Source organism: Netta rufina (assembly GCF_964035555.1).
Source record: "Netta rufina genome assembly, chromosome: 1".
NCBI lineage: Eukaryota > Metazoa > Chordata > Aves > Anseriformes > Anatidae > Netta > Netta rufina.
Genome location: NC_140123.1, coordinates 152,658,698 through 152,683,952, shown reverse-complemented (window position 1 = coordinate 152,683,952; position 25,255 = coordinate 152,658,698). Strand labels below are relative to the sequence as shown.

General features: G+C 62.5%; 4 protein-coding genes across 8 annotated transcripts; 1 reads left to right on the top strand and 3 right to left on the bottom strand.

Moving 5' to 3' along the window:
• Positions 1 to 937: 937 nt before the first annotated feature.
• LOC311221712 (noggin-like) lies at positions 938 to 1,741 on the top strand (the record flags this gene model as incomplete). The annotated part of the gene is made up of 1 exon (XM_084305816.1): positions 938 to 1,741. One exon carries the CDS (start codon positions 938 to 940, stop codon positions 1,739 to 1,741), a length of 804 nt encoding a protein of 267 aa, XP_084161942.1.
• Positions 1,742 to 3,078: 1,337 nt separating this feature from the next.
• GCAT (glycine C-acetyltransferase) lies at positions 3,079 to 6,426 on the bottom strand (the record flags this gene model as incomplete). The annotated part of the gene is made up of 9 exons (XM_084305722.1): positions 3,079 to 3,405; positions 3,647 to 3,768; positions 4,009 to 4,180; positions 4,366 to 4,448; positions 4,619 to 4,773; positions 4,933 to 5,079; positions 5,374 to 5,475; positions 5,936 to 6,066; positions 6,189 to 6,426. The coding sequence occupies 9 exons, from the start codon at positions 6,424 to 6,426 to the stop codon at positions 3,254 to 3,256; spliced, it is 1,302 nt and encodes a 433-aa protein (XP_084161848.1). The 3' UTR covers positions 3,079 to 3,253.
• Positions 6,427 to 7,240: 814 nt separating this feature from the next.
• Positions 7,241 to 8,123, bottom strand: H1-0 (H1.0 linker histone). Its single transcript, XM_084288115.1, has one exon. It carries the CDS (start codon positions 7,988 to 7,990, stop codon positions 7,406 to 7,408), a length of 585 nt encoding a protein of 194 aa, XP_084144241.1. The 5' UTR covers positions 7,991 to 8,123; the 3' UTR covers positions 7,241 to 7,405.
• Positions 8,124 to 11,083: 2,960 nt separating this feature from the next.
• On the bottom strand, positions 11,084 to 21,243 carry TRIOBP (TRIO and F-actin binding protein). 5 transcript variants are annotated; one of them, XM_084301956.1, is made up of 14 exons: positions 18,881 to 19,251; positions 18,223 to 18,279; positions 17,859 to 17,927; positions 17,413 to 17,502; positions 16,859 to 16,968; positions 15,966 to 16,536; positions 15,503 to 15,601; positions 14,076 to 14,223; positions 13,777 to 13,888; positions 13,111 to 13,270; positions 12,870 to 12,980; positions 12,533 to 12,619; positions 11,992 to 12,155; positions 11,084 to 11,506 (listed from the first exon to the last, which is right to left on the bottom strand). In XM_084301956.1, exons 1-13 carry the CDS (start codon positions 18,899 to 18,901, stop codon positions 11,994 to 11,996), a joined length of 1,797 nt encoding a protein of 598 aa, XP_084158082.1. In that variant the 5' UTR covers positions 18,902 to 19,251; the 3' UTR covers positions 11,084 to 11,506; positions 11,992 to 11,993. The 5 variants fall into 5 exon arrangements, with proteins under 5 accessions (XP_084158082.1, XP_084158083.1, XP_084158081.1 ...); XM_084301957.1 differs by lacking the exons at positions 11,084 to 11,506; positions 18,881 to 19,251 and adding exons at positions 11,742 to 11,880; positions 21,105 to 21,243; XM_084301955.1 differs by lacking the exon at positions 11,084 to 11,506 and adding an exon at positions 11,742 to 11,880 and having other exon boundaries at positions 18,881 to 19,250.
• Between the last annotated feature and the right edge of the window lie 4,012 nt (positions 21,244 to 25,255).

Here is a 25,255-nt window from a genome sequence, read left to right as displayed (position 1 = left end):
TTCCTGTGGGTTCAGCAGCTCCCACAAGGAGGGGACAGCGGAGAACAAGGGTGCTGCTCCTTGCTAGGAGAGGCAGGATAGGGTCCTGCAGCCCCGGCACCGCTGTGTGTTCGGGAGGTGCTTCCCAACACCTCCAGGGAACGTGGATGTCCCGCCATGCCTGACCCTTACCTCCTGCTCGGTCTATGGGGCTAAAACCTCTGGAGCACGAGCAATTAGTTGCTATTTCTAGCTGTTGTTAATTGCGAGCAGCATGGCAAAAAGGACTCGTAGCACAGACCAGATCAAATCACACCCAGCATCAGAGCCGGAGACGGAGGGCAAATAGGCTTTTGTTTTCTGACCTCTCACCAGAATTTCTCTCCCAGGGTAGGGAGGACAAGCAGCCCAGGGCCGGCCCCACCAGACCTCCAGCTCCCTTATCACCCCGCAGGACAGCGTGTGCTCCGGCTGATGTGACAAGAAGCAACCGTGACCCACGCAGCCATCCTGCACCGAATCCATGCCCTGCAGACCTTCAGGAGCACCAGGGCTGAACATGGTTAGGGGGGGGCCTTTCCGAGCAAGACCCAAAACCCAGCAGCTCCCCTTTGCTGGGAAGGTCCCGGATGCCTCTTCAAGCACAGGCATGGGCAGGATACGGAGGTGCCGGACCCTTCCCCTCCGTGGCAGCCTCTTCTCCCTGGGGCAGCATGGGTGGAAAGAGGCAGAGGCGAGGGTCCCGCTGCCCCTGCCCACGTTCATCCCCACCCTCAGCACCTCAGCCCGGTGGGAGGCCCCCGCTGCCCCCCCGATGTCTGGAGGGAGCAGGGTGTCCCCGGGCAGGCGGGCGGGCGGCCGGGTATCAGCACCCACAACCAGGGAAAAGGGGAAGGCCACGCTCGGGATGCGGCGATAACCGGGGGGGACGCAGCCACAGCCCGCAGCGCCGCTCGCCATGCAGGGCCCCTGCCGCTGCCTCCTCCTCCTCCTCCTCTTCCTCCTCCTCCTCTGCCTGCTGCCGCTGCCGCCGCCGGCTGCCTCGGGCCTGGCACCACCGCCGCCGCCACCGGAGGACCCTCGAGACCTGCCACTGCCACCCGGCACTGCTGACCCCGCTGCCCGCCTGCTGCGCGGCCGCCCCTCGGCCCCGGTGCGGCCCTACAGCCTCTCGCTCTCCCCCGAGGACTACCGCTACGCTCCCAAACCCCGCCATCTACGGCCCGGGCGGCTTCGCCGGCTGCTGGGTTCAGCCTTCGACCCCTTCTGGATGTCGGCCGAGGAGCCGGCGGGTCACAACGGCACCGCCACCACCGCCGCCACCACCGAGGATCTGGAGAACCAGAGCCGGGAGCTGGCGGAGGGTGCCGGGCGGTACCGCCGCAAGCTGTGGCGTGAGGCCGAGGGGCTGGAGCTGCCCACCCTGCTGCCCCCCATGCCCGGGCTGCCCCCCGAGCTGGCCGCCACCGTGGCGCGGCGCTTGCGGCAGTGGCTGGTGGAGCGGGCCGCTTGCCGCCTCGCCTCCTCCTGGGTAGACCTGGGGCCCGTCTTCTGGCCCCGCTGGGTGCGCCACACCGCCTGCCAGCCCGAGCCCTCCGGCTGCTCCTGGCCCCCCGGTATGGCTTGCCGTCCTGCCCAGCTCACCCAGCTCAAGCTGTTGGCCTGGCACTGCTGGGCACCCCGGCCCCCTGGCCCCCCGCACTGCGCCTGGCGGCAGATCCCCTACCCCGTGGTGGTCGCCTGCAAGTGCTCCTGCCGCTGAGGGGCTGGGGAGAGGGAGAAATAAAATGCCAGAAGCCAAGCGGGATACCCCCCGGGTGTTTATCTGGGGCAAAGGATGCGGGGAGGGTTAGTCCGTGGCATCCCTGTGCACCGGGGACTGAGGGTGGTGGGAGCGGGGCTGGGGTGCAGGGAAGACGTGAGGGGATGTGGGTTGAGCTTGAAGGTGGACACTGTGATGTGGAGAAGGGCTGGAAGAGGGGCAGGTTTGGGACTGAGGTGTGACAGCACGGTGAGGGCTGTTCATGAGGGTGGGTGGAAGTGAGGGAGGCAGGAAGCCAGGGCTGGAAGTGTCCTTGTTTGTAGGGGAATTGAATGGGATGGGGAGCTACAGTAGCTTAATGTGCAACGGGAGAGAGAGGTGAACCCACACCTACCCCACATTGCCTACAGGGATGGGGTGGGACCAGCATATAGGGTGGGCCACCTGGGATGGGTCAGGCTGGGAACTACAGCCTGGAAAGGCAGCACCTCCTGCCTCTGCGTCCTAACGAGCAAAAAGCCCTCTGCTTTCTGGGCTAAGAGCCACAAACAGCCGCGGATCAGACCTCCACCAGGAAGCCTTGAAGAAAATAAAGAGCTGGAGGACTCGCCTGGGAACGAAACGTTCTTGCACCTCCTCGCTGCGGTCGGCAGCGGCTGCGTTATTCAGCCGCGGCGCGCTGTGGCCTGACCCGCCTGCCTCCCCGGCGCTGCAGCTCCCGGCGCCGTGCAGACCGCAGCCTGCTGCACAGCTCGGCCTTGGAGCGGCTGGGAGAGGCAGCGGGGACGGAGGGGAGAGGTTGGGGTGTCCAGAGATGAGGAGGATGGGGAGAGAACGTGTGCGTGCAAGGACACGGGAGGGAGGCTGCATGACACACGGTTGGAGCAGAGGCAATTCGAACAAAGCCATCCTGTGATACCCAGGACCCGGCGTGTGCCTGCTCGAGTGCTAAATCACCACCTCGGCAGGGCTCGGAGGAACAAATGCAGAGATGCCAGCCTGCTGTGTGTTCTCTGCCACGTGAAAATTGCACTTGATGGAGGGAAATTACAGGTTTCTGTCACCTGCTCGGATGCATGCCCTCTTGCCCATCTCCTGGGCTTGCGCCACGTGGGGCGAGATGCAGCTCCCGGGGCTGGGGTGGGAGCCCTGCGGGGAGGGTGAAGTTGTAGGGCTGATCTCAGGCACCAAGCAAGCCTGGGAGCGAGGAGCAGCTGGTGCTGGGGCCAGCCTCTGCCCTCTTTTCTTTGCTGGTGGCAGGGGTTGCCAGGGGCTGATGCACAGCCTGGGAAACCACAGCTCCCGGATGAGAAAGCAAGAGCCAGACATCTACCCACTGCACTGCAGGAAACCTTTAATGACACAGGGGCTGCTGCCAGCACACCGCAACAGCCAGAGCCTTCAGGTCCTTCGTCCAGCAGCACGGTGCTCAAGCCTCCCCACCCCGGCACAGGCACTTGTGTTGGTCACGGGCAGGAAAGGCACCGAGGGAAAGACGCCGCTGGTGGCCCCTCAAGGCAGCGCTCCGTGTTTCCGTCCCACCTCGGTGAAGGCCTCCACGCAGCGGTCGATGTCCTCATCGCTGTGCACAGCCGAAATCTGGACCCGGATGCGGGCTTTCCCCTTGGGGACCACGGGGTAGCTGAAGCCAATGACATAAATACCTGGGGAGAAAGCACAGAGAGCTGGATTTCAAGGGGTACCTGCTTCCGAGCTCTGATGGACTCATGGAAAATCCCCTCCCCTCTAGGAAGGACCAAGAGGATATTTGCAGCCGGAGGGTGCGAAACGAGCAGATTTCATGCAGAAATCTCTCTGGAGGGGAGATGATGGTGGTGGGGGCACCATCAGGCATCGATTCCATCGAGAAACGTGCCTGCAACCAGAGCTCCCTGCCCCGCTCACCCCTGCTCAGCATGTCCTCAGCCATCACCGCAGCCAGCCGGGCGTCCCCGAGCATGACGGGACAGATGGGATGGTCCTTGCCTGAGATGGTGAAGCCGGCTGCCGTCATCTTGCTTCTGAAGCTGGTGAGGAGAACGAGAGAAGGAGTCAAAGCTTGTCACCCCTGTCCTTGGGGACCGCTGCCGTGCTTTCCCGGGGAGCCCTGGGGGTGATTCTGGCTCACATCTCCTCCCCCTGAGGACCTCCAGCAAGGTGTCAGCAGAGGGTGAACGCACACCCAAGTCCCTAACGCTCCTAACAAGCCCCTTCCCGTGCTCCCACCCCACCTGGGACAGGAGAGGAGTGGAGACAAGGCCCCTCACCGCTGGGTCTTGGCGGCCATGGACTGGGCGATGGCGTTGCTCTCCATGAGCAGGTCCAGGGCCTTGGAGGCGCAGCCCACCACGGCGGGGGGCAGGCTGTTGGAGAAGAGGTAGGGCCGGGAGCGCTGGCGGAGCAGGTCGATGAGGGGTTTGGGGCCCGTCGTGTACCCACCTGCGGAGGCAGGGGAAAGGGGAATGGGTGAGGCACCCCTCGGTGCTGCGGCAGGGTCCCAAACCGAGCCTCGTGCCACCAGCAGGACAAGGAGAGCAGGCGTTTTGTTGGTTTTGGACAGATGAAGGCAACGTCAAAGCGATGCTGTGGAGCACTTTAGGGCACGGGCAAGGGGATGCCTTCACCTGCAGCTCCTCCAAGAGCTTTTCCCAGGGTGGAGTTGATGATGGTGACCTTGTCCATCACTCCCAGGAGCTCATCAGTACCCCTGCAGAAAAAGGAACGTCACGTTAGGACCCGTGCCAGCGCTTACCAGGGAATCTGCTCTACATCTGGCACCTCGAGGGAAACGAAGCACCACCGGGCAGGCGGCAAGGCAGTGACACCGAACCCCGAAGACCCAAGGGGGCCTTCTAGGAGGGTGAAACGCCCCCTTACCGGCCGTTGGGCCCCAGGAACCCTGTGGCGTGGCATTCGTCGATGAAGACCAGGGCGTCGTACTTCTGGGCCAGCTGGCAGATCTCCCGCAGGGGCGCGATGTCACCGTCCATGGAGAAGGCACCATCGGTGGCCACCAGCCGCAGGCGGTGTTTCTGTGGGAGGGAAGAGTGGCACCCTGCTGCTTCCCCACGGGATTTATCCACGCCAAACAGCAAAAAAGGATGCCCAAGGCATGGGAAAAAGCCGAATCCTTCAGGGTTGGGTCCTGCCTGGACACGTGGGGGCTTTGGGGTGGGAGCGCAGCCCCGTACCTGCGCGTCCTGCAGCTTGGCCTCCAGGTCCTGCATGTCCATGTGCTTGTAGCGGTACTTGTTCGCCTTGCACAGGCGGATGCCGTCGATGATGGAGGCATGGTTCAGCTCGTCAGACAGCACCGCGTCCTCCGGGGTGAGCAGAGCCTGCCCGTGCCAAACGTACAGGGTCAGCCTCTGCTGCAGGGCACCACCTCGCCCCAGTCGGGCAGCCCGTCCCGGTGAGGAGGGCAAAGCTGCATTTGACTGCAGCTGCCACGTCTCTCCTGGCGCTGCTAAATTTTCCACTTTCCTGCCCAGCTCCCTTATCCCCTGGTTTTCTGAGGGCTGAGTAAACAGCTCCGCACGGCCCACACCTCCCAGTTCAAGGGCACCAGGTCTGGGCTCTCCACCAGGGAGCCTCTGCAGCCTCTCCCCTCCTCTTTGCCAGGCACGACCAACCTCAAAGATGCCGGCGTTTGCGTCGAAGCAGCTGGCGTAGAGGATGGCGTCCTCCCTCTGGTGGAAGCGCGCGATCTTCTCCTCCAGCTCCTTGTGTATGCTCTGAGCAGACAGAATAAAAAAAGCAAGCATCACCGCTTAGGGCAGTGCGAGTTCTCGCTTGCCCGCTGCTGATGGGTGCAGTCTGCAGGGGGAGAAAATAAATGCGTTTTATCCAGGGAAGATGTGTAGGGGGGAGAAGCTAATGGGCCCTAAAACCACGGTGATCGGTTTGGATACCAAAAACCCAGCAGGGAGACTCCAGCCTCCCAGCCACGAGGCAGCAGCCATGGGTTTTCTCTGTGTTTAACCTGCTGGGGCTCTGAGGGGGATAAATTGGGGTAGGTTTGACCGAGACGGTTCAAGTTTAGGATTTTTAAGCGAGCCTGGCTGCAACCCTGAGTGCTGGGAGGGGTGGGGAATGCCATTTGCTTTCTGAATGCGGGGGGATATTGATTTTTCTCCTCTCCAGGAGGGGAATGGTTTAAGGGGGGATGTTCCCTGTGCCTGGTACCCCGTTTACCTGCGTGCCGCAGATGAAGCGCACGGAGCTGAGGCCGGCACCGAACTCCTCGAGGGCTCGCACGGCGGCGCGGATCACCTGCGGGTGGCTCGACAGCCCCAGGTAGTTGTTGGCACAGAAATTGAGGATCCCTGCGGGGGCACACCTTGCAGCCACCACCGGGTCCCCAGCGGTGACCCCACCGGTGACCCTATCGGTGACCCCATCGGGGACCCCATTGGTGACCCCATGGGGGGACCCTCCCCGCACTCACCGGCGTCTCCCCCTCCAGCCAGGCGGAGGTGGGGGCCCTGCGGGGAGGCGATGACCCTCTCGCTCTTCCAGGTGCCGGCTCCCCGGATCCCCTCCAGCTCCCCCTCCAGCCGCCGCCGGAGCTGCGCCGCCGCCGCCCCCGAAGCCGCTCGGGACCCCCCGGCCCCGGCCCCGACCCCGGCCCCGGCCCCGGCCCCGGCCCCGGCCCCCGCCGCCGCCGCCGCCACCCGGAGCCACATCCCCGAGCCCCGAGCCGCTGGGGGCGGTGCGAGCACGGCCAATGGCACCGGGGGGAGGGAAGGGAGGGAGGGGAAGGGAAAAAAGGGAAGGGAAAAAGGGAAGGGAAGGGAAAAAGGGAAAAAAAATGGAAGGGAAGGGAAGGGAAGGGAAGGGAAGGGAAGGGAAGGGAAGGGAAGGGAAGGGAAGGGAAGGGAAGGGAAGGGAAGGGAAGGGAAGGGAAAAAGGGAAGGGAAGGGAAGGGAAGGGAAAAAGGGAAGGGAAAGGAAAAAGGGAAGAGAAGGGAAAAAGAGAAGGGACCCCCTTTCCTTCAAATCATCCCCTGTATGATTTGGGATCACTTGGGCAGATCCTACCCGCGGCTCTCAGACCGTCCCGTGGGCTCCCTGCCAGCCCCACTGGGAGGGACGCTATGGGGCCAGGCCGGGCCTGGTCCCGTGCCAAAGCCCTGGTGACAGCGGGGCCGTGCCCACCCCCACACCCCAAAGGTCCCCGCCACCACCCGTCTGCGCCGTTATCTCCAGCCCTCACCCGCCGGGTGGCGGGCTGATGGGGACGTGGGGCAGGAAGGGAACGGGGAACCCATCGTCCTCCTCCTCCTGGAAGGGCTGCGGCTCTCTTCGCCTCCCTCCCTCCCTCCGAGTCCTCCGCCTGCCCACCACAACCCCCCCAGACCCGCAGGAACCCAAGTCCTGCCCGGCCCCAGCAGACCCCCGGGGCCACCCGCGCTTCCGAGTCGAAATAAAAACCCAGACCAGCAGCTCTTAAAAAGGGGAACTCTTCATGCTGAAGACGTTCCTTTTTTTTTTTTTTTTTTCATTTCTTTCGTTAATTGCCTTATTTTAGCTGTTTCCAGACAGAAATAGATTGATTCGTTACACAGAAAAAAAAAAAAAAAGGCAATAGTAAGAGGTAAAAATAAAGGCAAAAGCTATTTACAGAAACCAACGGGGAGAGTCTGGACAAAGGCCTCCAGACTTCTCACTTCTTTTTGGGCGATTTTCGGGCGCCGGATTTGGCTCTGGGTTTGGACCGCTTTGCCTTCTTCACCTTGGATGTCTTCAGCGACTTGGCCTTAACAGTCTTTGGCTTCTTGGCTTTCTTGGGGCTGGCCCTCGACTTCTTCCTGGCTTTCCTGGCGGCGGCTTTGGGCTTCTTGGCCGGCGACCTGGATTTCCTGGGCCTCGCCGCCTTCTTGGGCGACGTGGACCTTCGGGCAGCCTTCTTCTTCTTCTTCCTCCCGGCCGGGGACTTCTTGGCCTTGTCCCCCTTGGCCAGGCGGTAGGAGCCGGAGGCCCCGACCCCTTTGGTCTGCTTGAGGACGCCGGCGGCGAGCAGGCGCCGGATGGAGAGCTTGATCTGGAGGTCGGCGTGCTGGCCCACCCTGTAGTGGCTCTTCACGTACTTCTGGATGGACTGCCGAGAGGAGCCGCCGCGGCTCTTCTCGGCCCGGATGGCCGCCGCGATCATCTCCGAGTAGCTGGGGTGGGACGCCGGCTTCCGAGGCGCCTTCGCCCGCTTGGGCTTGGCGGCCGGGGCCGGGGCCGGGATGGGGCTGTCCGTCATGGCCAGCGCTTCTCCCGGTGCTGCTGTGGTGGAAACCGGGACCGGGTCAGCCAGCTGCGACGCGGGCACCGGGGCAGGCTACGAGAAGGAGCCGCGGGCAACACGGGATGCTGTGCTGCCACCTCTGCTGCCTCTGCCGCCTCTGCGGGTGCAGCCGGTGCTGCCCCGAATTTAAGGGTGTGGTGCGGACGGCAGGGAGGACTGCCTGTCCCCCGTGTCCCTCCCCCATCGCGTCCCGTCCCGCCCTGCATACTGGGGTGCACTGGGGAGACGGGGAGGGACGTGGTGGGGACAGGGAGGGAGAGTGTGGGGACAAGGAGGGACACCGTGGGGACAGGGAGGGACACTGGGGTGGACACCAGGGGATGGGGAGGGACACTGGAGCTTTGGGGGGACACTGGATGGGACAAAGGCACTGGGAGGGGTATCGGGGGACAGGGAGGAATGCGCAATGGGGACACTGCAGGGGAAAGTGGGGGGGACAAGGAGGGGATGTGGCAAGGACACATAGAGGAGTTTTAGGGGACGAGGAGGAACATGGGGAGGAACAACAGGGGATAAGGAGAGGGGCACTAGATGGACAAGGAGGGACACTTGGGGTCTTTCCCTTCCCTCTGCCCCGAGCCACCATGGTGTCACCCTGGGGTGGGTGATGGCTCCCTGTCACACCACCCGCTGTCCCCAGGGCACACAAAGGGGTTGGGGGGGGTACTTTTTTCATGCAAAAAGGCTCAAAAATAGGTTTGGCAGCTGTACCCCATGGTCCAATGTCTCTGTCCCCACTCCTCTGTCCCTTCTGCTCCCCACCAAGGGGCTTTGGGGATATCATCTCATCCCTCATGCAGAGTCACAAACTAAAGGCTGTCCCCTGTTTTTGGGGCCAGACAGCTCTTTGCTGGGGGACAGAGCAGGGACGTGAATTCTCATCAGCCATCACTTCCCAGCTGGGGTTACATTCAGCTGCCCCCGGGAGATTAAATGTGGCCGTGGCCATCACCTTTCCGGAGGATTCAGATGATGTTTTCCTCCTTCCATCTGAAAAACATCTGTCTGCCCGCAGACGTGCAGTGCTGGGGGACAAAACCCTGCAGCTCGAAACACCTCAGCACATCCAACACATGCTGAGCACCCTCCCGCAACACCGATGGCACCTGGGCGGATTCGTGCCACCAGCCTGGGACACGCAGGCATCGGGAAAAGAAAAGGGGACCCCGGTAGAGGACTCTGGCCTCTCCGTGACGCCCTGACCGGGTGAAGCACCCTGCGTTTTCTGAGCGGGAAATGGAGCGCCGTTGCTGGCTGCCTGCACGTAGGCACTCGGGCGCGGGGAGATAAGGCCCCATCTGGTTTTATTTTGCATCCAAGCTTGAAACCGCCAGCAGCACCCGGGCTCGCCCGCCAAGCGGAGCAAACAAGAGAGGTGGCGGTGGGGGGGGTTGCCAAGAGCATCTCCCAGCCCCGCTCCTTCCCCGCGGAGCCTCCAAAAAAGAGGCAGTGGTTATCAGGGCGGCGCAGCGCCTGGGCAGGGAGGAGGACAAAAGGCTTCACCTCTTCACCTTGCTGGAGCCAGCTGGAAAGGGGCTGTCTTATCGGAGCCCATCACCCGTGCACCTCCTGCAGCTGGCGGGGACGCGGCCTCTCCGCTGTACATGGGGGACCCCAGCCCTTCATCCCGACCGGGTCCCTAATTTTTAGCAAGACAAAAGAAGGGAAGGTCGTAGGGGTGGTCGCAGTTCTTTGGGGGTCCTCCACGGGCAAATTCTGGCCAAGAAAATCCCAAAGGTCCCTGAAGCACCCCTGATGGTGAGAGCATCCCTCGCACCCTGCACTGGTGCACCAGCATGTCCTTAACGTGCAGGAGCAGCTCTGGAGCTGGAGGTGCAATGGAAATGTGCAGAGGCCGATGCTGCACGTTTCTGGCATTAAATCGGCTTTGGAGATTGGGAAACATCCCTCTATCACAAACCTCCGGGTTAGGAGCCTGGCAGGGGAATCTTCCAGTAATCCCAACGTCTTCCTCCTCCTCCTCCTCCCTCCCCGTGCCTCGTCTGACCAGCCCCCCTCGGGATTTCTGCACGTCCAGCCCAGGACTTCTTCTTAAATGGTCAAAGCACACACGTTGTGGACGTGCTGCAGTCCACCGGGTACCAACCCACACCTCACAGGGCTGGGGCTGTTCTTTAACAGCATCCAGGCACAGCAGGGGGAGCACGCAGCGCTCCCGGTGATCGACACCAGCGAATCCATCCCGGCGAAATTTAATTCAGCCCGCGCTCCCCTTTTCAAAGGGGCTCGAAACACGCAGAAAAGCAGCCCTACAGGCTGCCGAGCCCGCCGACATTTCGGCTGCCTGGCCCTCCCGTGCCCCTGCGGCCGGGCGATAGCGCTGCGGGGCCGCCGTGGGGCCGGTATCGCCCTGCCACACGCTGCGCCGCGGGGTGACGGGGCTGATCGGCAGCGCCCACGCGTTTCGGCGCGATGCCTTTATCACGGGCAGCAGCCCCCGGCCAGGAAAAGAAATAAAAAATATAAAAAAAAACAAACACAAAACCCCAAACCCAAACAAACACAGATAGCGAGCGCCTGGGGAAGGGGGTGGCCGGCCAGTTGCATCCCCCGTGTGTGGTTAGGACCATGCAGCCTGAATTCAGCCACAGTGGATGTGCAGGCATGTTTATTCCTAAAAACAAATGTGTAATGCTTTTGCCCTCCTAATTTGGTTCCTACAAATCCCTAACACCGAGGTGGACATCCAGAGCGTGGAAGCTCTTGCCTTCCCAGCTCTGGCCATGTGTGCCAAACTCATCCTATCTTTAAGCCGGCATTTTGGGCACGATCCGAGCCAGGTCCCACATCCCACCATCATTTCTCTCTCATCCCAGCCCAGACACAGCTCTGGCTAACGTAGAATTATTGGACTGCTGTCACAATGCAGATTATTCCCCCCCCAAACCCAAATACAGAGCAGACGGCCAGATAGCTGCTTTGCACGGCTTCCCTCAGCCTCCGTGCTGGCCCCAAAATCACGCAGGAAGCTGCAAAAATTGTCTCCACTTTTTGTCCCGAGCCCTCCCCTCACCGAACATGTTTTTCATCAGCAAAATGGAAAGATTTTATTAAGTTAAGAAGTGAAGGGCACGGCAGAGCAGCAGCTCCCACCTCGGGGCTGGCTGCACAGCACGGCAGCAGCTCCTCTGCCCCAAAAAAAACAAGGGGGGGGCTCTCCCCGTCCCAAGGGAGGGCGGGCAGGGAGGTGCCAGGGGGTTGAGGCTCTGCCAAGGCAGAGGCGAAGGACAGTCACTGAGAGCTTGATCACGCAGCCTCGTGCCAAGGTCTCCTCTTTCAAAGTCCCGGGCGAGCGCAGCTGCGGCCCTGTCGGCTCCCTCCTATGGCTTTGGGTGTCTTCTCCCCAGGGGAGCAGTGTCCTCGCTGTATGACCCCGTAGGGCCACGGAGATGGGGGGAAGAGAGGGCACAAAAAGTGCCAATGGTGGCTGCACGGCCGGGAGAAACGGGGCTGGGGAGAGGGGGGAGAGATTCTCTTTTTTTTCTCAGGTCAGAAAACGCTGGTGATATCAAAGCTTTCCCCCCTCCTCTTCCCCTTCTTCCCGGGGGAAGACAACAATTCCTCTATAAAATATAATTTTCACATATAAAATCCCGAAGAAGGTGCATGTTAGGAGCCAGTCCAAACGACGTGCTCAGATACGCAGGCGAGAGGGGCTTGAAGGGCTTCATCGAAAGCTTCAGGAGGGGCGTGAGGGGAGGCTGGCTGGGGAGGGGGGGACGCCGTGCCAAGGCGATAACGGATGGGACTCAACCTCCCCCTCCCCACGAGTGAGGAACGGAGCAAATTAAAAACAAGAATAGATAAACAAATGAAGAACAGACCTGGAGAGAGAGAGAGAAGGAGATAAAATTAAAAAAAAAAAAAAAGGGGAGCAGGAGGAAGCTGCCAGCCACCCGCGCTCGGGGGGGACGTGGCAGCTCCCCAGCGCTCACCGTTACTCGCTGACGCTGTTGCCCAGCGATTCCTTCTCCTGCAGGGCCGCCATGGCCAGGCGCAGGTGCTCCTTCAGCTGCTCGATCTCCCGCTCCGAGCGCACCTTAATGTGATTCAGCTCGGCGTAGACGTCCTGGTATTTCCCTGAGGCAAATCTCTTGTCCTGCCGGGAGAGGGGGGAAGAGTCAGCGAACCCTGGCGCTGGTATTGGGGTGGCGAGGCGAGGTCAGGGGGAGAAAGGCTAGCAGGTGGAGGAGGAACCAGCCCAAGATCTGAACCTCAGCAGCGATTTTATAGCAGTATTTAACAGCCCGGGTTGGAAGGGACCTCGAAAAATCATCAGGTCCAATATTTTGTGGGAAAAGGGAGCCTAGATGAGATTTTATTGAGCACCCTGCCCAACTGCGTCTTGAAAACCTCCAGTTTTTGGGGACTCCACCACACCTTTGGGGAGGCTGTTCCAGTAATTCATCATTTTCACCATAAAATTGTATTTTTTCTATCAAGGTGAAACATCTCCCGGCGCAGCCAAGCACCCACCTTCTGCATCATCTGCAGCTCCTCTCGGAGGCACTGCACCTCCTTCTTCACGTACTGCAGCTCGTTCTCCTTCACCCGGAGCAGCACCTGGGCCGGGGAGAGAGGAGCCAGAGGTGACTCAAGGCAGGGGGAAGCAGAGAGCCGCAGGATGACCGCTGCCCCGGCCGGGCGCAAGCGCGGCGCTGGGAGAGGAAGGAAGAGGGAAATGATGCGAGGTGCCCCGGGAGAGGCACGGAGGGGAAGCTTGCGCACCTCCTTCCTGCACGGCTCCTGGCCACCCCGCGGCTCCCCTCCGAGCCCAAATCTCTTTCAGGGTGAGAACCCATCAGCCCCGTACCTCCAGCTCGCAGGAGCTGCGCTCGTTGTTCTGGGAGCGGTCCCCGGAGCAGCGCGAGGAGATGAAGCTCCGCAGCTTCCCGATCTCGTCCGAGAGGCGGGTCTGCAGCTCCTGCGGGCAAGCCCCGAGAAAATAGTGGAAGAATACGACCCAAAAGGGGGAGTTTTAGCAGCCAGGTTAGATAGGGGCAGCCCCCAGCAGAAGGAAGATGCTCCATGGGCAGGGAAAGCCCCTCTCTTGCCTGGTTCTTCCGCAGGAGCTGCTTCCCCTCTTGCTGGCAGCGCTGCAGCGTCTGCTCCCGCTCCTCCGCTTTCTCCGTCAGCTGCCCGATCTCCAGGCACTTCTGGGAGTACTGCTCCGACAGCACCTGCAGCTCCCGCTTCAGGGAGTCCACGTCCAACCTGCCAAAGAGGCGCCGGGTCACTGCTGGCCTTGTCATCGGCATCGCCTGCCCCCGTGCCATGGACGGGCTCTTCCCAAAGCCTCCGTCGTGGCTTTGCCACACTGCTCCGTGTGGCTCCAGGCTTCATCCTCCACCCTCCCAACACGAGGACGGGGCTTCGGGGAGCTTCGAGTCAGGCAGGAGAAGCGGAGGAGCTTTGCGTAACGCAGACAGATATGAGCTGATAGGGGAAACACGCCAGGAATAGCGAGAGCTCGGCTAGTTCTGGGTGGCCAGGCACCTCCTTATTCCTCTGTGGATCAATCCTGCTTTGCTGGCACCAAGCAGGGGATAAAGCTCTCTGCCATATAGCTGGTTTTATGGCAGCGAGCCTGGCTGTCACCCACCACCCCTGGAGAGGCAGACACTGGAGGCTACAGCCTCAGATGGGTGTGATAAGACCAGCACGGGGTTCAATGAGGGCAGCAGCCCAGAGCAAGGGGAGCAGGAGAGGAGATTTCTTACTGGTGCTGCTTCTGGAGGGCATCCGAGATGGAGCCGCACTGCTGGAAGCTTCGTGTCCTGCCCAGCTCCTTGTTCATCTCCTCCCGGTGGGCTTTCTTCAGTGCTTCGATGGCTGCAGAGAGGGACAACGGGGGATCAGGCTCTGCCTGCTCAGCACATCTAGGAAAACCAACCCGGGGAGCTGACCGAGCTATTACAGACTCAGATCTCCTTCTGCAGTTCCTCCTCCATCCCTTCTGCCCTCTGGGCTTCCCTCGCCTCCTCCGCTTCCCAAGGCCACCCGAAACAGCCGCCCCTACCCGCTGCTGTGGCCGCAGCCTCCTCTGCCAGGAGCCGCTCCTTCTCCTGCCGCAGCCGCTCCAGCTCCCGCTGGTGGTGCCTCTGGAGCTCCTCCATCACCTGCTGGTGGGACGACTCCATCTCGGCCAGGCTGCGCTCGCAGGCCTCCTGCCAGGCCGGGGGAAAGGACAAGAAACAGGAGGAGTGAGGGGCTTGGAGGTGCCAGGCTGGTTTGACTCAGCAAACCTTACTCCAGCCCATGGCCAGAGATCACTTCCCGGGATGGTTTGTCCCTCCCAAAAGCGAGGTGCTGCTTTTATCACAAAACACACCAAGAGATTGAACGTCTCTGGCTGGAGGAGGTTAACAGCTGGAACCACGTCCCGCTATTTGCCTTTCAAATGAAGCAGCGACCCCAGAATCGATGGAAACCGAGCCTCTTCTTCAGAAAAGTGACACCTCCCAGTGCCACATGACTTGGCTGGGTGCTGTTAAAGAGCCCTTCTTCCCCAGAGCCTGGCTGTCAGAGACCTTCCCACCCAGTTTGCTTTCCTTTCCACTGGCCCTGAGCTGCAGGACAGCTCCCTCAGCGCCATGGATAACTGGTATTACAAGAAAAACCCAAGCAGGACATTCCCCTCTCAGCCCCCAAGGCCTGGGAAGGATGCTTTTGCCACCTAACCACGCCAGAAAGTTATTTTTAAGAAGCCCTCGCATCCCCCAACTTGCTGCCCCCAGTTCCTTCCCCTGGCACTAAGGGAAATGCTGAATCACCGTGAGAGGCGATGCTGGAGCAGCAGGCTGCAGGGACACAAGCCCTCCCCGGCTTCCCTTTGTGCTGAGAGGCTGGAAGCTGGCAGCTGCCTCGCAGATCAAAAAAGGAGAGGGATCAGGCTGGCCACGAACATTGAAAAAATTGATGGGGAATGAGCCCTTTTAGGAAAAAATGAAGTCATTCACTTCAAAAGTGAAGTTTTTCACATACAAAGCCCTGGCCTGGGAGCCACGTGATCAGGAAGATAGGATGCCATTTCTCCCCGCTCCTTTTCCTTTATTTATTTTCATTTTTTTGAACATAACGGAGGCCTGTGGATGTTACCCAAGATCCCAGAGCACCTGAGAAACAGCTCCACGTGACTCGTGGTTTCCTTTCTCTGGGCTAGCAGCAGCCAGCTCACCAGGAGCCTGAATTTCCTTCCCCTGGCTGCCTGCGACACATCCTGAAATCCCAGCAGCGTGCTCGCGCCGCTAACCTCCCGCCAGAAAGCTGGAAGCACCCATTCCCCTGGCTCCAGCCCCTTTTAGGGCTTACCACACACACCAGCCTTTCTGTAATTACCATTGATTACAGCCGAGCCTCGTTAGGGTCACCGAGGCAACCCAATGATTAGCGATACCTGCTTGGCAGCGAGTCCCGGGCTGTGGCATTTCCCATTTCGGGGCTCACCTGAGAGATGTACCCCCGGGGCACGTGGCTGTCCCCCTGGGGTTTTGTCGCCTCATTTTTGGCCCGGCAGGACTCCAGCTGCGCCCGCAGCGACTGGACCTGTGCCAGGGAGGGGAGAGAGAGAGGTGCTGAGCCCAGGGAGGAGGTGGCAGCCTGGAAAGAGCAGCGTGGGGAAGCCAGCAAGGAGGGGAGGAGGTGGACACGCTCTCCTCCAGAGGCAGATCTGTGTTTGAGGATGCTTAGCTCCGACAGACACACACGCTGCTCTTCTCCAGAGCTCAGAGGTGAAGCTCAGAAAGGAGGCAGCACACGCAAAACTGCACCAAAAGGCAGCTCCGTGCAAGCCGTGCCACCGGCGTGGGTGGCCTCGCTCTTCTGCGGAGCCTCCTGCTGCCAGGGAGGCACAAAGCCCCAGGGCATGCACTGTAAGAAGCCAACTTTCCGACAGGACAGATGCTCTCACCTCCTTTCTCAGCGCCTCGTTGAGGTCTCCGCCTTGGTTTCCCTTGCCCTGGTTCAGCAGTGCTGTCAGGGGCACCCGCCGCGAGTCCTTCAAGGGCAGGCGTTCCAGCTCCAGCCACTTCTTCTCTATCTCCTCGTTCAGCCGAGCCCGCTGCTCCTCCGAAAGCGGGGTGGGGGCCAGATCCGGCTCCCCAGCCTTGCGGGATGAGTCCCCCCCCAGGCCGTCGGCGTTGGGCACCCCACTATCGGGGCTCTCGAACCACCTGCGCCTCTCCTCCGAGCGGAGAGCCAGATCCCGCTCCAGATCCTCGTGGTGCTTGGGGGCTCGCTCCGAGCCCCTCAAGCTGCCTCTCGTCCTCGGCGGGGAGCCCTGGCTGGGGGGTTCCTGCTGCAAAGGGGACAGTTCCACGTACTCGAAGGCATGGCGCTGCCCGTCTGCCTTCCAGGGGCTGCCTTTGGTGCTGCCCTCGGAGCCCGGCCGCTGCTGCTGCTGCTGCTGCTCCTCTGCCAGCAGCGAGCCCCTGGCCGGGACGCAGTTCCTCAGCGCGTTCTCCTTGTTGCAATCGGAGAGCCTGCAAGCAGAGAAGTGGCACATGAGGGAGAGAGGCGCAGCGTGGGGACGGGCAGACAGCCCCAGTGTGCGCGCTGCCGGCCAAAACCCACAGCTCGGCTTTTGCTCAACCCAGCCTTGCGAAAAAAACAAACAAACAAACAAAAAAAAAAACACCGCGTGAGCGCCGAGAGGTTTCATCACGGTGCTTGGCAGCTCTGGCTGCGTGCGTGGGTGAGAGGCTCTCCCCACGGGGTGCAGAGGATCTGCCCCAAGCCCGAGCCCCAGCCGTGCCAGACTCCAGCGGGGAAGGGGAGGGGGACCTGACACCAGGCAGCTCTTACTTGGTGACATCCGGGGCGCTGACGGGGCGCACGTTCTTCCTCAGCGCCTCGATCCAGTTGCGCCGGATGCCCGAGGTCATCGCCGACAGCGTGAAGATGGCATCCTTCGTCTGCAGTGGGGACAGGACGGAGGCTGTCACTGCTCACCAGAGGCACGGGCAGCTCCCGCTGGTTTCCCAGGACCGCCGGGCGCCTGCTCGCGCTGCATCAGCTCACTGAGAGCTTTATACAAAACCCCGCAGCCCCTCTCTGTTCGCCTGCTGCACCCATTAGGGATGCCACCCTCTATCTTGGGCTCCTGGGGACGCACGGAGGGGTGGCAGTGGACACGTGCTCTTTGTGGGGCAGCCTCTTTCACACCCCTCATGACACCATCTCCAAGCAAAGGCAAACATGAGCCACCACAGGGCGACTCCGGGTGCCGGGCTTGTCACCAACCACCCTGGCACCCTGGCACGAGGTTTGCACAGCCCAAATCTCTGCATCAGAGGCGTGGATGGCAAGGGAGCAGCCGTTCCCAGCCGGCAAACCCCCTGTGCCTGCAGGGCACTCACGTGGATCTGGAAGCCGTAGTTGCGCTGCACCGCGAATTCCGTCACATCCGTGCAGGAGCGGAGATCGATTTCGCCATCGAGGTCATCGGCCTGAAAGCACAGCCGCCCCCCGGGGTGTAAATGCAAGCCCGGCTCCGAAAAAGCCCCAGCCACCTGCCTGCAGCCTAAAGAAAGCGTGAGCCACCTCCGCTCTGCGGGAGGAGGAAGATTTGGAGAGCATCAGAGCAGCCCTTCTTTTCACTCCCCACCACGACAAACCCCCCAAGGGCTTTTTAGGATGAGTGATGGACCAGGATGAGGTCTCAAAGAGACACTGTCCACCTCTGGCTCCTTTCACAAGGACAGGACACGAGGTGGCCAGGCCAGCGGTGGCGTCCCTCTCCCCCTCACCACGTGGACGAGACCAGGAAAGCACAGAGGGCTCGGGAACCGCTGCCAGCGCTCACCTCCTCGGCGTTGGAGTCCCTGTAATACCTCAGGCTCGAGTCGGTCAGCACGAACCAGTGCTTCTTCCACTGCCAGCAGGCCGGTGAGGGGGAGGGAGGGGAAAAGACAGGAGGGAAACGGATAGACGGTTACCCAGGGAAGCACAGGAACAGGGAGGGACGTGCTGCTCCGCCACCTCGCAGCCTCCAGCCTCTGCCCCCTTCTCCGGTTCCCTTCCAAATCCCCCTCGCGCCCCTCGGCTCCGAGCTGGGGTTTCCCACAGCGGGAGAGACCGAAACAGGAGGGGAAGGAAAAAAACACTGCTCGCACGGGGACCACGACCAACAGGGCTGGGGCGAGAGGCAGGATCCAGGTGGGGCTTACCTCTCCTGGCTCGTCCAGGATGGACATCCATCCCTTCTTGAAATTGAGGAGGTCTGGCTGGAGGAGAGAGGAGAAAGCAGAGGGTTACTGCGTGCTGGGAGCCGCGGAAGGTCCCTCGTGCCAGCGGATGGGATCAGAGTCCCCAGAGGGGGAAGAAGGAGCGGGAAGAGCCCCGCAAGGCTTTTAGGAAACGTGTAGGGGTTTAGGACCCAGTGGCGGAGGAGGCCGGGATTTAGCTCTCAGCAGCAGGCAATCATTCCTGTAAGAGGAAACAGGAGATAAGAGTGAAAAAAAAAAAAAAAAAAAAAAAAGGAAAATATGCAGCAGGGAGGTTTCCACAAGGTGCCTTGGAGGTATTTACTCTGAGATAAGCGAGGGAGGCAGGGGCGAGGGGAAGGGAATGCCGGACAGGCCGGGGCTGGAGAAGGAAGGGGAGAAGCGGACACACCTCACCCCAAACCCAGGCATCCATCCGTGCCCCACAGCTACGTCCCGCCTGCGACTTCACCACCGACCGCTTATTAAAGACACGAGCGGCTCCTCTCCTCCCGCAGAGCCTTCCCTCGCCCCACGGCTACAGAGGATGAGGATGAGGGGAGTTTCATCCAGCTTCCAGCCTGTTAAAATAAAGTTTTGCCCCCCTCTGCCTGCTCCTAACCTCGCGCCAGCGGGACGGCATCCCAAGCAGTTTCTCTCCCCGCAGCAGCGCCGTGCCGGAGAGCTGACTCAGGGCAACCTCTCTCCCCGGCTTTTCCCTCGGCCCAACAGGCTGCAGCCGCTCCTCCTCCCGACTCCACCAGCCCGGGAGGAGCTGCACCAGCAAATATCTCAGCCCAGAGCCTCTTCTTCCTCCAGAACAGGGAGCGGAGGCAATGAGCAGTGTGCCGGTGGCTGGGCACCGAGGGGGCCGGACGCATCCCTTCGGCCGCTCCCCCGGCCCCCGTCGGTGGTTGCCGCCCTGGGAAAGCGCTCTGAAAATTAATTCCTTCCCCGTGGTGGCGGCTCCACCCTGCTCGCCGTTATCCCTTTCCAATCCAGTGACTTCAGCCCTGGCTCCGGACTGGGAGCGGCAGGAGGGAAGGAAAGGAGGCGAAGCGCTCGGCGCGGCCGCCCCTCCCGGCACGCACGTGTGCGGGGCAGGGGAGGCAGGCAGGCAGGAGCGCTGTGGTTGCTCCTTTTTCCATTTGGGAAAGTGTTTTTGGGGTCAGCTGTAGGGTGGACTCCGCGTCCTGGGGGCCAGGAGGCAGCTCGGCTCAGGGGTGGAAGAAAAACGGGCCGAGAGAGGGAGCGAAAGGACTCCTGGGGGGCTTCTGTGCAGGTCAGCTAGGGCTCAGGTATCGATGATTTACCATGCCAGGGCATTAATTGCTGGAATAACGAGCCTGGTGTATAACAATGGGAAAACAAACTGCAAAAAAAGATCAGGCCAGCCCTGCCAGAGCCCCTGCCAAGGCTCGCTGCCCTATTACTGCCCCGCACGCATTACCAGGGCCAGCAAATCCCCGCCGCAGGCTTCCCCCGAGCACGTGAATGTCACCGGGCAGAATGGGCCCTTTTTGCCCTGCCAGCCTCAGCTCTGCAGCCACCCTGGCAGTATTTTTGCTGTAGCAGGGCTGGCAGCACGGGACAGGCCACCGGTGGCCGCAGAAAAGTGTGTAAAACCATTTATATCCCCCCCTCTCCACGACCGAATCCAGCTGGAGCAGAGAGCTCGGGAGACGAGCAGAGACCAGAGCAGGGCTCGGACTGAATCCCCCCTCGGAGGAAAAGGCAGGAGGAGGAAACGGGCAGGAAAGCAGAGCTGCCGAGAGATCCGGGGGCTGGGACACGAGGATGGAGCAGGATGTGTCCCCAGGAAAAAAAAAAATAGCCGTGGGGATGAGAGGCAGGTTGTGCCCAGCCCTACGTGGGTTATACCTGGCCCTACACAGCACCGAGTGGCTGGGGACACGGGTGACATTCAGAGGGACTGGGTTACAGCCTGGCAGGTCGCAGAGCCAGCCGAGGAGGGGATACAAGGGTTGTGATAACAGCCGGCAAGTATCTGAAGAATGTAAACACCGAAGAAGGGAAGGGGCTGGGGTGGGAGCGGAGGAATCGCCGCCGGGTGGTACAAGGGAGCCGGAGCCCAGGGTGGAGAAACGGAGGAGAAGAGAAGGCAACGGAGCGAGGGAGATGAAGCTGAAGGAGGGGAAGGACAGGAGGACCTCGCCTCGGCGTGGTGGAGCCCTGGAGGGCAGAAACCCCAGAGCTGACGGGGAGGGGGTGGCCGGTCAGGTGCGCTGCCTCCACCGCCGTCCCCGCGCCTCCTGCTCCTTTCGGGACCGCAGGCCCCGGAGCAACACTTCCCTGACCACGGCGGCTGGAAGGAGGGACCTCTGGAGGTCACCTCTGAGTGACCAGTGTCCTCAGGAGGTGCACCCCCAGGTCGCCCAGGGCTCCTTCCTCTCGCCTCCTCCCCGCCACAGGGCTGGCAGCGGGGGCTTCTCGGCCTCCCCGCCAGCGCGCTTCCTCCGAAAAAAAAAAAAAAGGGAACTCGCTCCGCCAGGAAAGGGCCGCAGGCCAAAAGACAAAGCTAAACCGCTCCGGCTCTGCTCAACAAAACCCCTCTGGGGCTGGAGGGGGCACGCAGCCCAGCCTGCCACCCGTGGGTGTCCCCCCCGGTGTCGCTCCCCGTCCCCCTGCCACCGGCGTGGCGAGCCTCAGCCGCTCGCGCGCCCACCGGGGTGCCCTCCGGTGTCCCCACGCGTGTGGGGCTGCCCCGAAAGCTGCTGAATCGCCAGCCAGGAGGGGACGGAGGGCAGCCCAAGAGGGGTGACGGGGTGAAGACGGTGGCGGCGAGGCCCGAGCTGAAGCGGGGGGACCCCCGGTGCCGGACTCACCGTCATGGCTGGGGCGCGGCGGGCGCGGGCGCTGGCAGCCAGGGTGGCGGGGTGGCTTCAGAGGCCGGGTGGTTCCCGTGGCCCCACCATGCCTGCCTGAGCTTTTTTTCCTCTTTTTTTTTTTTTTTTTATGAAAAAAAAAAAAAAAAAAAGTTTTTCCTCCCACCCTAAACTTCCTGGGAGGACCCAGCCGGGCCAATGGGAGCCGCCCCACAGCGCGCAGCCAATGGAGCCGGCGGGGCGGGTGAGGCCGGTGGGGCCCCCACGGAAGGACAAGTTGTGGGGCTCTTGGGGTGACGCCGGGACCCCCGCTTCACGGCACCCTTTGTGCCCCAAAAGGCCCCGCTGCCAGCAGGAGATAGGGGAAGGAAGGCAGCTCGGCGAGGGGGTCAGGCCCAGGTGCGCCGCTCGCCCCCCATCCAGCCTCGCCAAGTGGCTCCATGCCTCAGTTTTCCCATCTGGGGAATGGGCACAGGGTTGGGCTGTGACCCCTGCTGTCCCACGGGGTGTGACAGCGAGCCCCGTGCCCAGGAGGTGACAGGGAAGGTGCCCACTTGGTGTGTGCTGAGCCCCCCCAACCCCAGTCCCAGGCTTTGCCCCCTACCTTGTTGCGTCTCTCACTGGGATTCGGGGCTGGCTGCTGGCTTCCCGAGGAGCTTTGTGCTGGGAAGGCGCCTCCACCCAGCTGGGGCTGCGGGGAGAGAAAGCGAGAGCTAAAAGCAAGGGGGTTTCATCCCCTCCTCGCCTCCCCAGACCCCGCTGTCGCCCTCCCAGTGTGGGGCAGGAGGAAGCACCCCAGTGCCAGGAGGATGGCGTCGCTCCTCACACCCTGGGGAAAAGGGGATGCTGGAGGGGCAGGAAGGCTGCGTGTGGACGTGTGTGTGTGTGTGTGCAGCTCAATCCTGCCCTGGCCAGGGAGAAAAGCTGCAAATAAGGTCGGCGCCCCGCTCCGTGCAGGCAGAGATGCTCGCTGGTTTTACCCCTGGCAGCAGGGTCCCCCCCCCAGCTCCGGCTCCTGGCTGTGTTTTCACTCCCCTGCCGTACTCACGTGGTAAATAGGAAGCTTCTTGCTCCCCCAGTCACTTTCCAAGGGCTTTTCGGGGTTGTTTGAGTCCTGGGTGCGCTCGGGCGCCTTCCAGTCATCTTCCAGCTGCTGCACTGGACTCTCGGGCCTTCTCCAGCTGTCATCCGGCCGCGGCCACACGTCTAGACATCTCCCAGGGCTTCTCCAGTCCTTTTCCAGCTGGTGCATCAAATCCACGTGGCACAGGGGCTTCTCCTGGAGCTTCGAGTCCTTCTCTGGCTTCAGAGCTTGCTGGCCATCTCCACGGCCCTTCCAGTCCTGCTCCGGCGGGCGCGTCGGGCTGGTGGGGCGCAGCGGCTTCCCTCGGCCTCTCCACTCAGCGTCCGTGCCCTTCCCGGGGAGGGGAGGCTGCAGTTTTTCCCGCAGGCTCTGCCAGCCACATTCGGGCTGTTTCCCGGAGCCCCTGGCGTGCAGAGGCTCCCCTGGGTTCCCCCATCTCCTCTCTGCCCCCCGTGCTGGGCCAGCCGGGGAGATCTCCTTTTGGCTTTTCCACGCGCTCTCCGTCCGTCCCAGGGGACTCGTGCACCGTGGGGGCCCTGCCCGGCCCAGCCTGGCGCTATCCAAGCCCTTCCCAAAGCTCGGGGGGCGCAGGGAATCCCCCAGGCTCTTCCTCTCCCCCGTTTTCCCCACGCTCCCAGCCTGCCAGGCAGCTCGGCCCCTCTCCATTTGGCTCCTCCAGTCTTTCTCCGAGCGCTGGGGAGGGCTCGCGGCCCCCCCCGCCCTCTGCTCCGACCTGAAATTGGGGCTGGGGGAGCGCGGGCTGCTGCTGCCCCTCTCCAGCTGCCGAGTGGGGCTCGAGGAGTCCCTTGGCTTCCTCCAGTCCCTCTCCGCCCGCGGGGATGGGCACACGGGGCGCAGGGGGGCCCCGGTCCTCTCCGGGAGCCGAGCTGGGCTGGGGGAGCGCCGGAGCTCTTTGGGGTCTCTGCTGCGCTGCTCGGGGTGCCAGGAGAGCCGCTGGCCCTAGGGGACGGAGAGCAAAGGGTCCTCTTGGGAGGGAAAATACACTCGGGAGGGACAGCGGGGAGGGAGATAAGGTGGGATGAGGGTTGGCTGGGTCATAACAAGAGGCACTGCAGCCATCGCACCCCCACGCGCGGAGGCAGCCTGCGGTGAGGAGAAACCTCTCAAATAGGGGAAAAAAAGGTGGTAGGAACAAGCAGCCAGGGCTCACCTCCCTGGGCAGGCTGGGGCTGGACTGCCTGCGACCTAGGCGGCCTTTGCTGGGTGGCAGCGGGGTCTTCCCATCCAGCCTCTCCACGCGGCCCTCCTCCAGCGCCTGGAAAGCCTCCAGCGTCTCCGATTTCCTGCGGGCACGAGGAGCCGGGCTCCAGCCCCCACACACCCCCGACTGCTTTTGGGGACACCCCAGAGCCTCCCCGCTCCTTTCTCACCTGCGCTCGCAGCCGAATATCCTCTCCACCTCCACCCGGCCGGGGCTGAGGGTGCGGGAGCCGCAGCGCTCGGCGGCGTCCCCGCGGCCGAGGCGCTTGGGTTTGGGCAGGTCCGCCAGCACCGTGTACTCCTGCCGCTCCAACCCGCGCCTCCCCTCCGTGCCCGCGCCGCCGGGGTGCCCGTGGGGCTCCCCGGGACGGGAGGAGGACGCCAGGAGCCTGCCGGGGGTCTGAGAAGAGCCGCGGCCGCGAGGCGATGGCGAAGGAGCCCGGGGAGGGTCGGGTTTGGGGTGCTCCGGGGAGAAGCGGCAGCTCCCCGTGTGGGGCTTCGCCCGGCTCTCCTCGGGCTTCTGGCTGGCGGGACCTCGGGCTGGGATTTAATAGGGTGTTAATACCAAGAGGTGCCGGCTCACAGGCTCCAGGCCTTAAACATTTAGGATTCCTGGATCAAAAACCTCCTAGGAGCAGGCTCTGCCATATCTAGAGACCCGCCGGCAACTTCAGGCACCCCCAAGGGGGGAGCAAGCCAGAAGCAGGGTGTAGGACGGGGGCAAACGGAGCGTACCTGCTTTCAGCGGGCAGCTTTCTTTCCTACAGCTCGGGGCCTCCGTCCTCACCCAGGATCCAGAGGGAAGGGGCTGAGCCCACCTGGGTCTGTCTGCCTGCGGCGCCCGCGCCTCGTCCTTGCGGCCCCCGTGGCTCATGGCGTCCCGCTTGCCCGATCCCAAAGAGCTGTCCCACAGCCTGGTCATTTCCCAGTCCTGGGAGACAAGACAGGGCAGGTCTCTGCAGTGGGGGCAGCAAGCCTGCGGGCTGGAAGGAGGCAGAGAGGGGTTACAGCCCAGAGCTGCTGGCGAAACGGGACCGGGAGAGGAGCATAAGGTGGGCTCAGCCCCAAATCGGCTGGCAGGGCAAGGGAGTGAGGCAGGAAAACCCACATAGCAAATCTAGGGGCAGAGCCTGCTTTGTGGGATGAAGGAGCTCAGCTGAGCCCCTCTGCCACCTCAGGAGCTCCTGAACGTGCCCGATAGACATGGTGATGAGGCGACAAGGGGCTGGGGACACTGGCACACCCCACACCACGACGCCCGTCTCACCCTGGCGAGCGCGGAGCCGCCTTCGGCACAGCCTCGGGGTTCAGTGCCGGTTTCTCCGTGCTCGCCCTCGGCTCCGGGGCTGAGCGGGGGCCGTGCCCTGCCCTGCTGCCAGCTGTGGAGCGGGGAGAGAGGACAGCCGGCGGTCAGCAGAGCTCGGGGACGGCCACCAACACCTGGGGCAGCCCAGAGGAACCCGTGCGGAGGGGACTGCTCAGCCCTATCGTCACGCCCGACGTCCCCCTGCTCCTGTGGCTTGGCTCCCCTCTCCCCGCAGTGCTCCGGGGGGTTTTATTCGAGCAGGGTGGCTGCTGGTGGCACTCACCGTGCCGCCCCGTCGGCTCGGCCCACGCAGACGTACACCTCGCAGCGGGGTGCTACGATGCGGACGGCGTCCCAGGGCCCCCCCGGCTCTGCCTCGGGGCCGGCGCTGCGCCCTGCCACCTCCACGGCATGCTCCTGCGAGGAAGAGGAGGATGCAGTGGCGCCGTGATGAAGTCACGAGGAGGAAGGAAAACGCAGCTCCTTCGGGAAACACCTTGCTTCTTCCACCTCCTCCGCCAGCAGGCTGGTTTCGGAGGC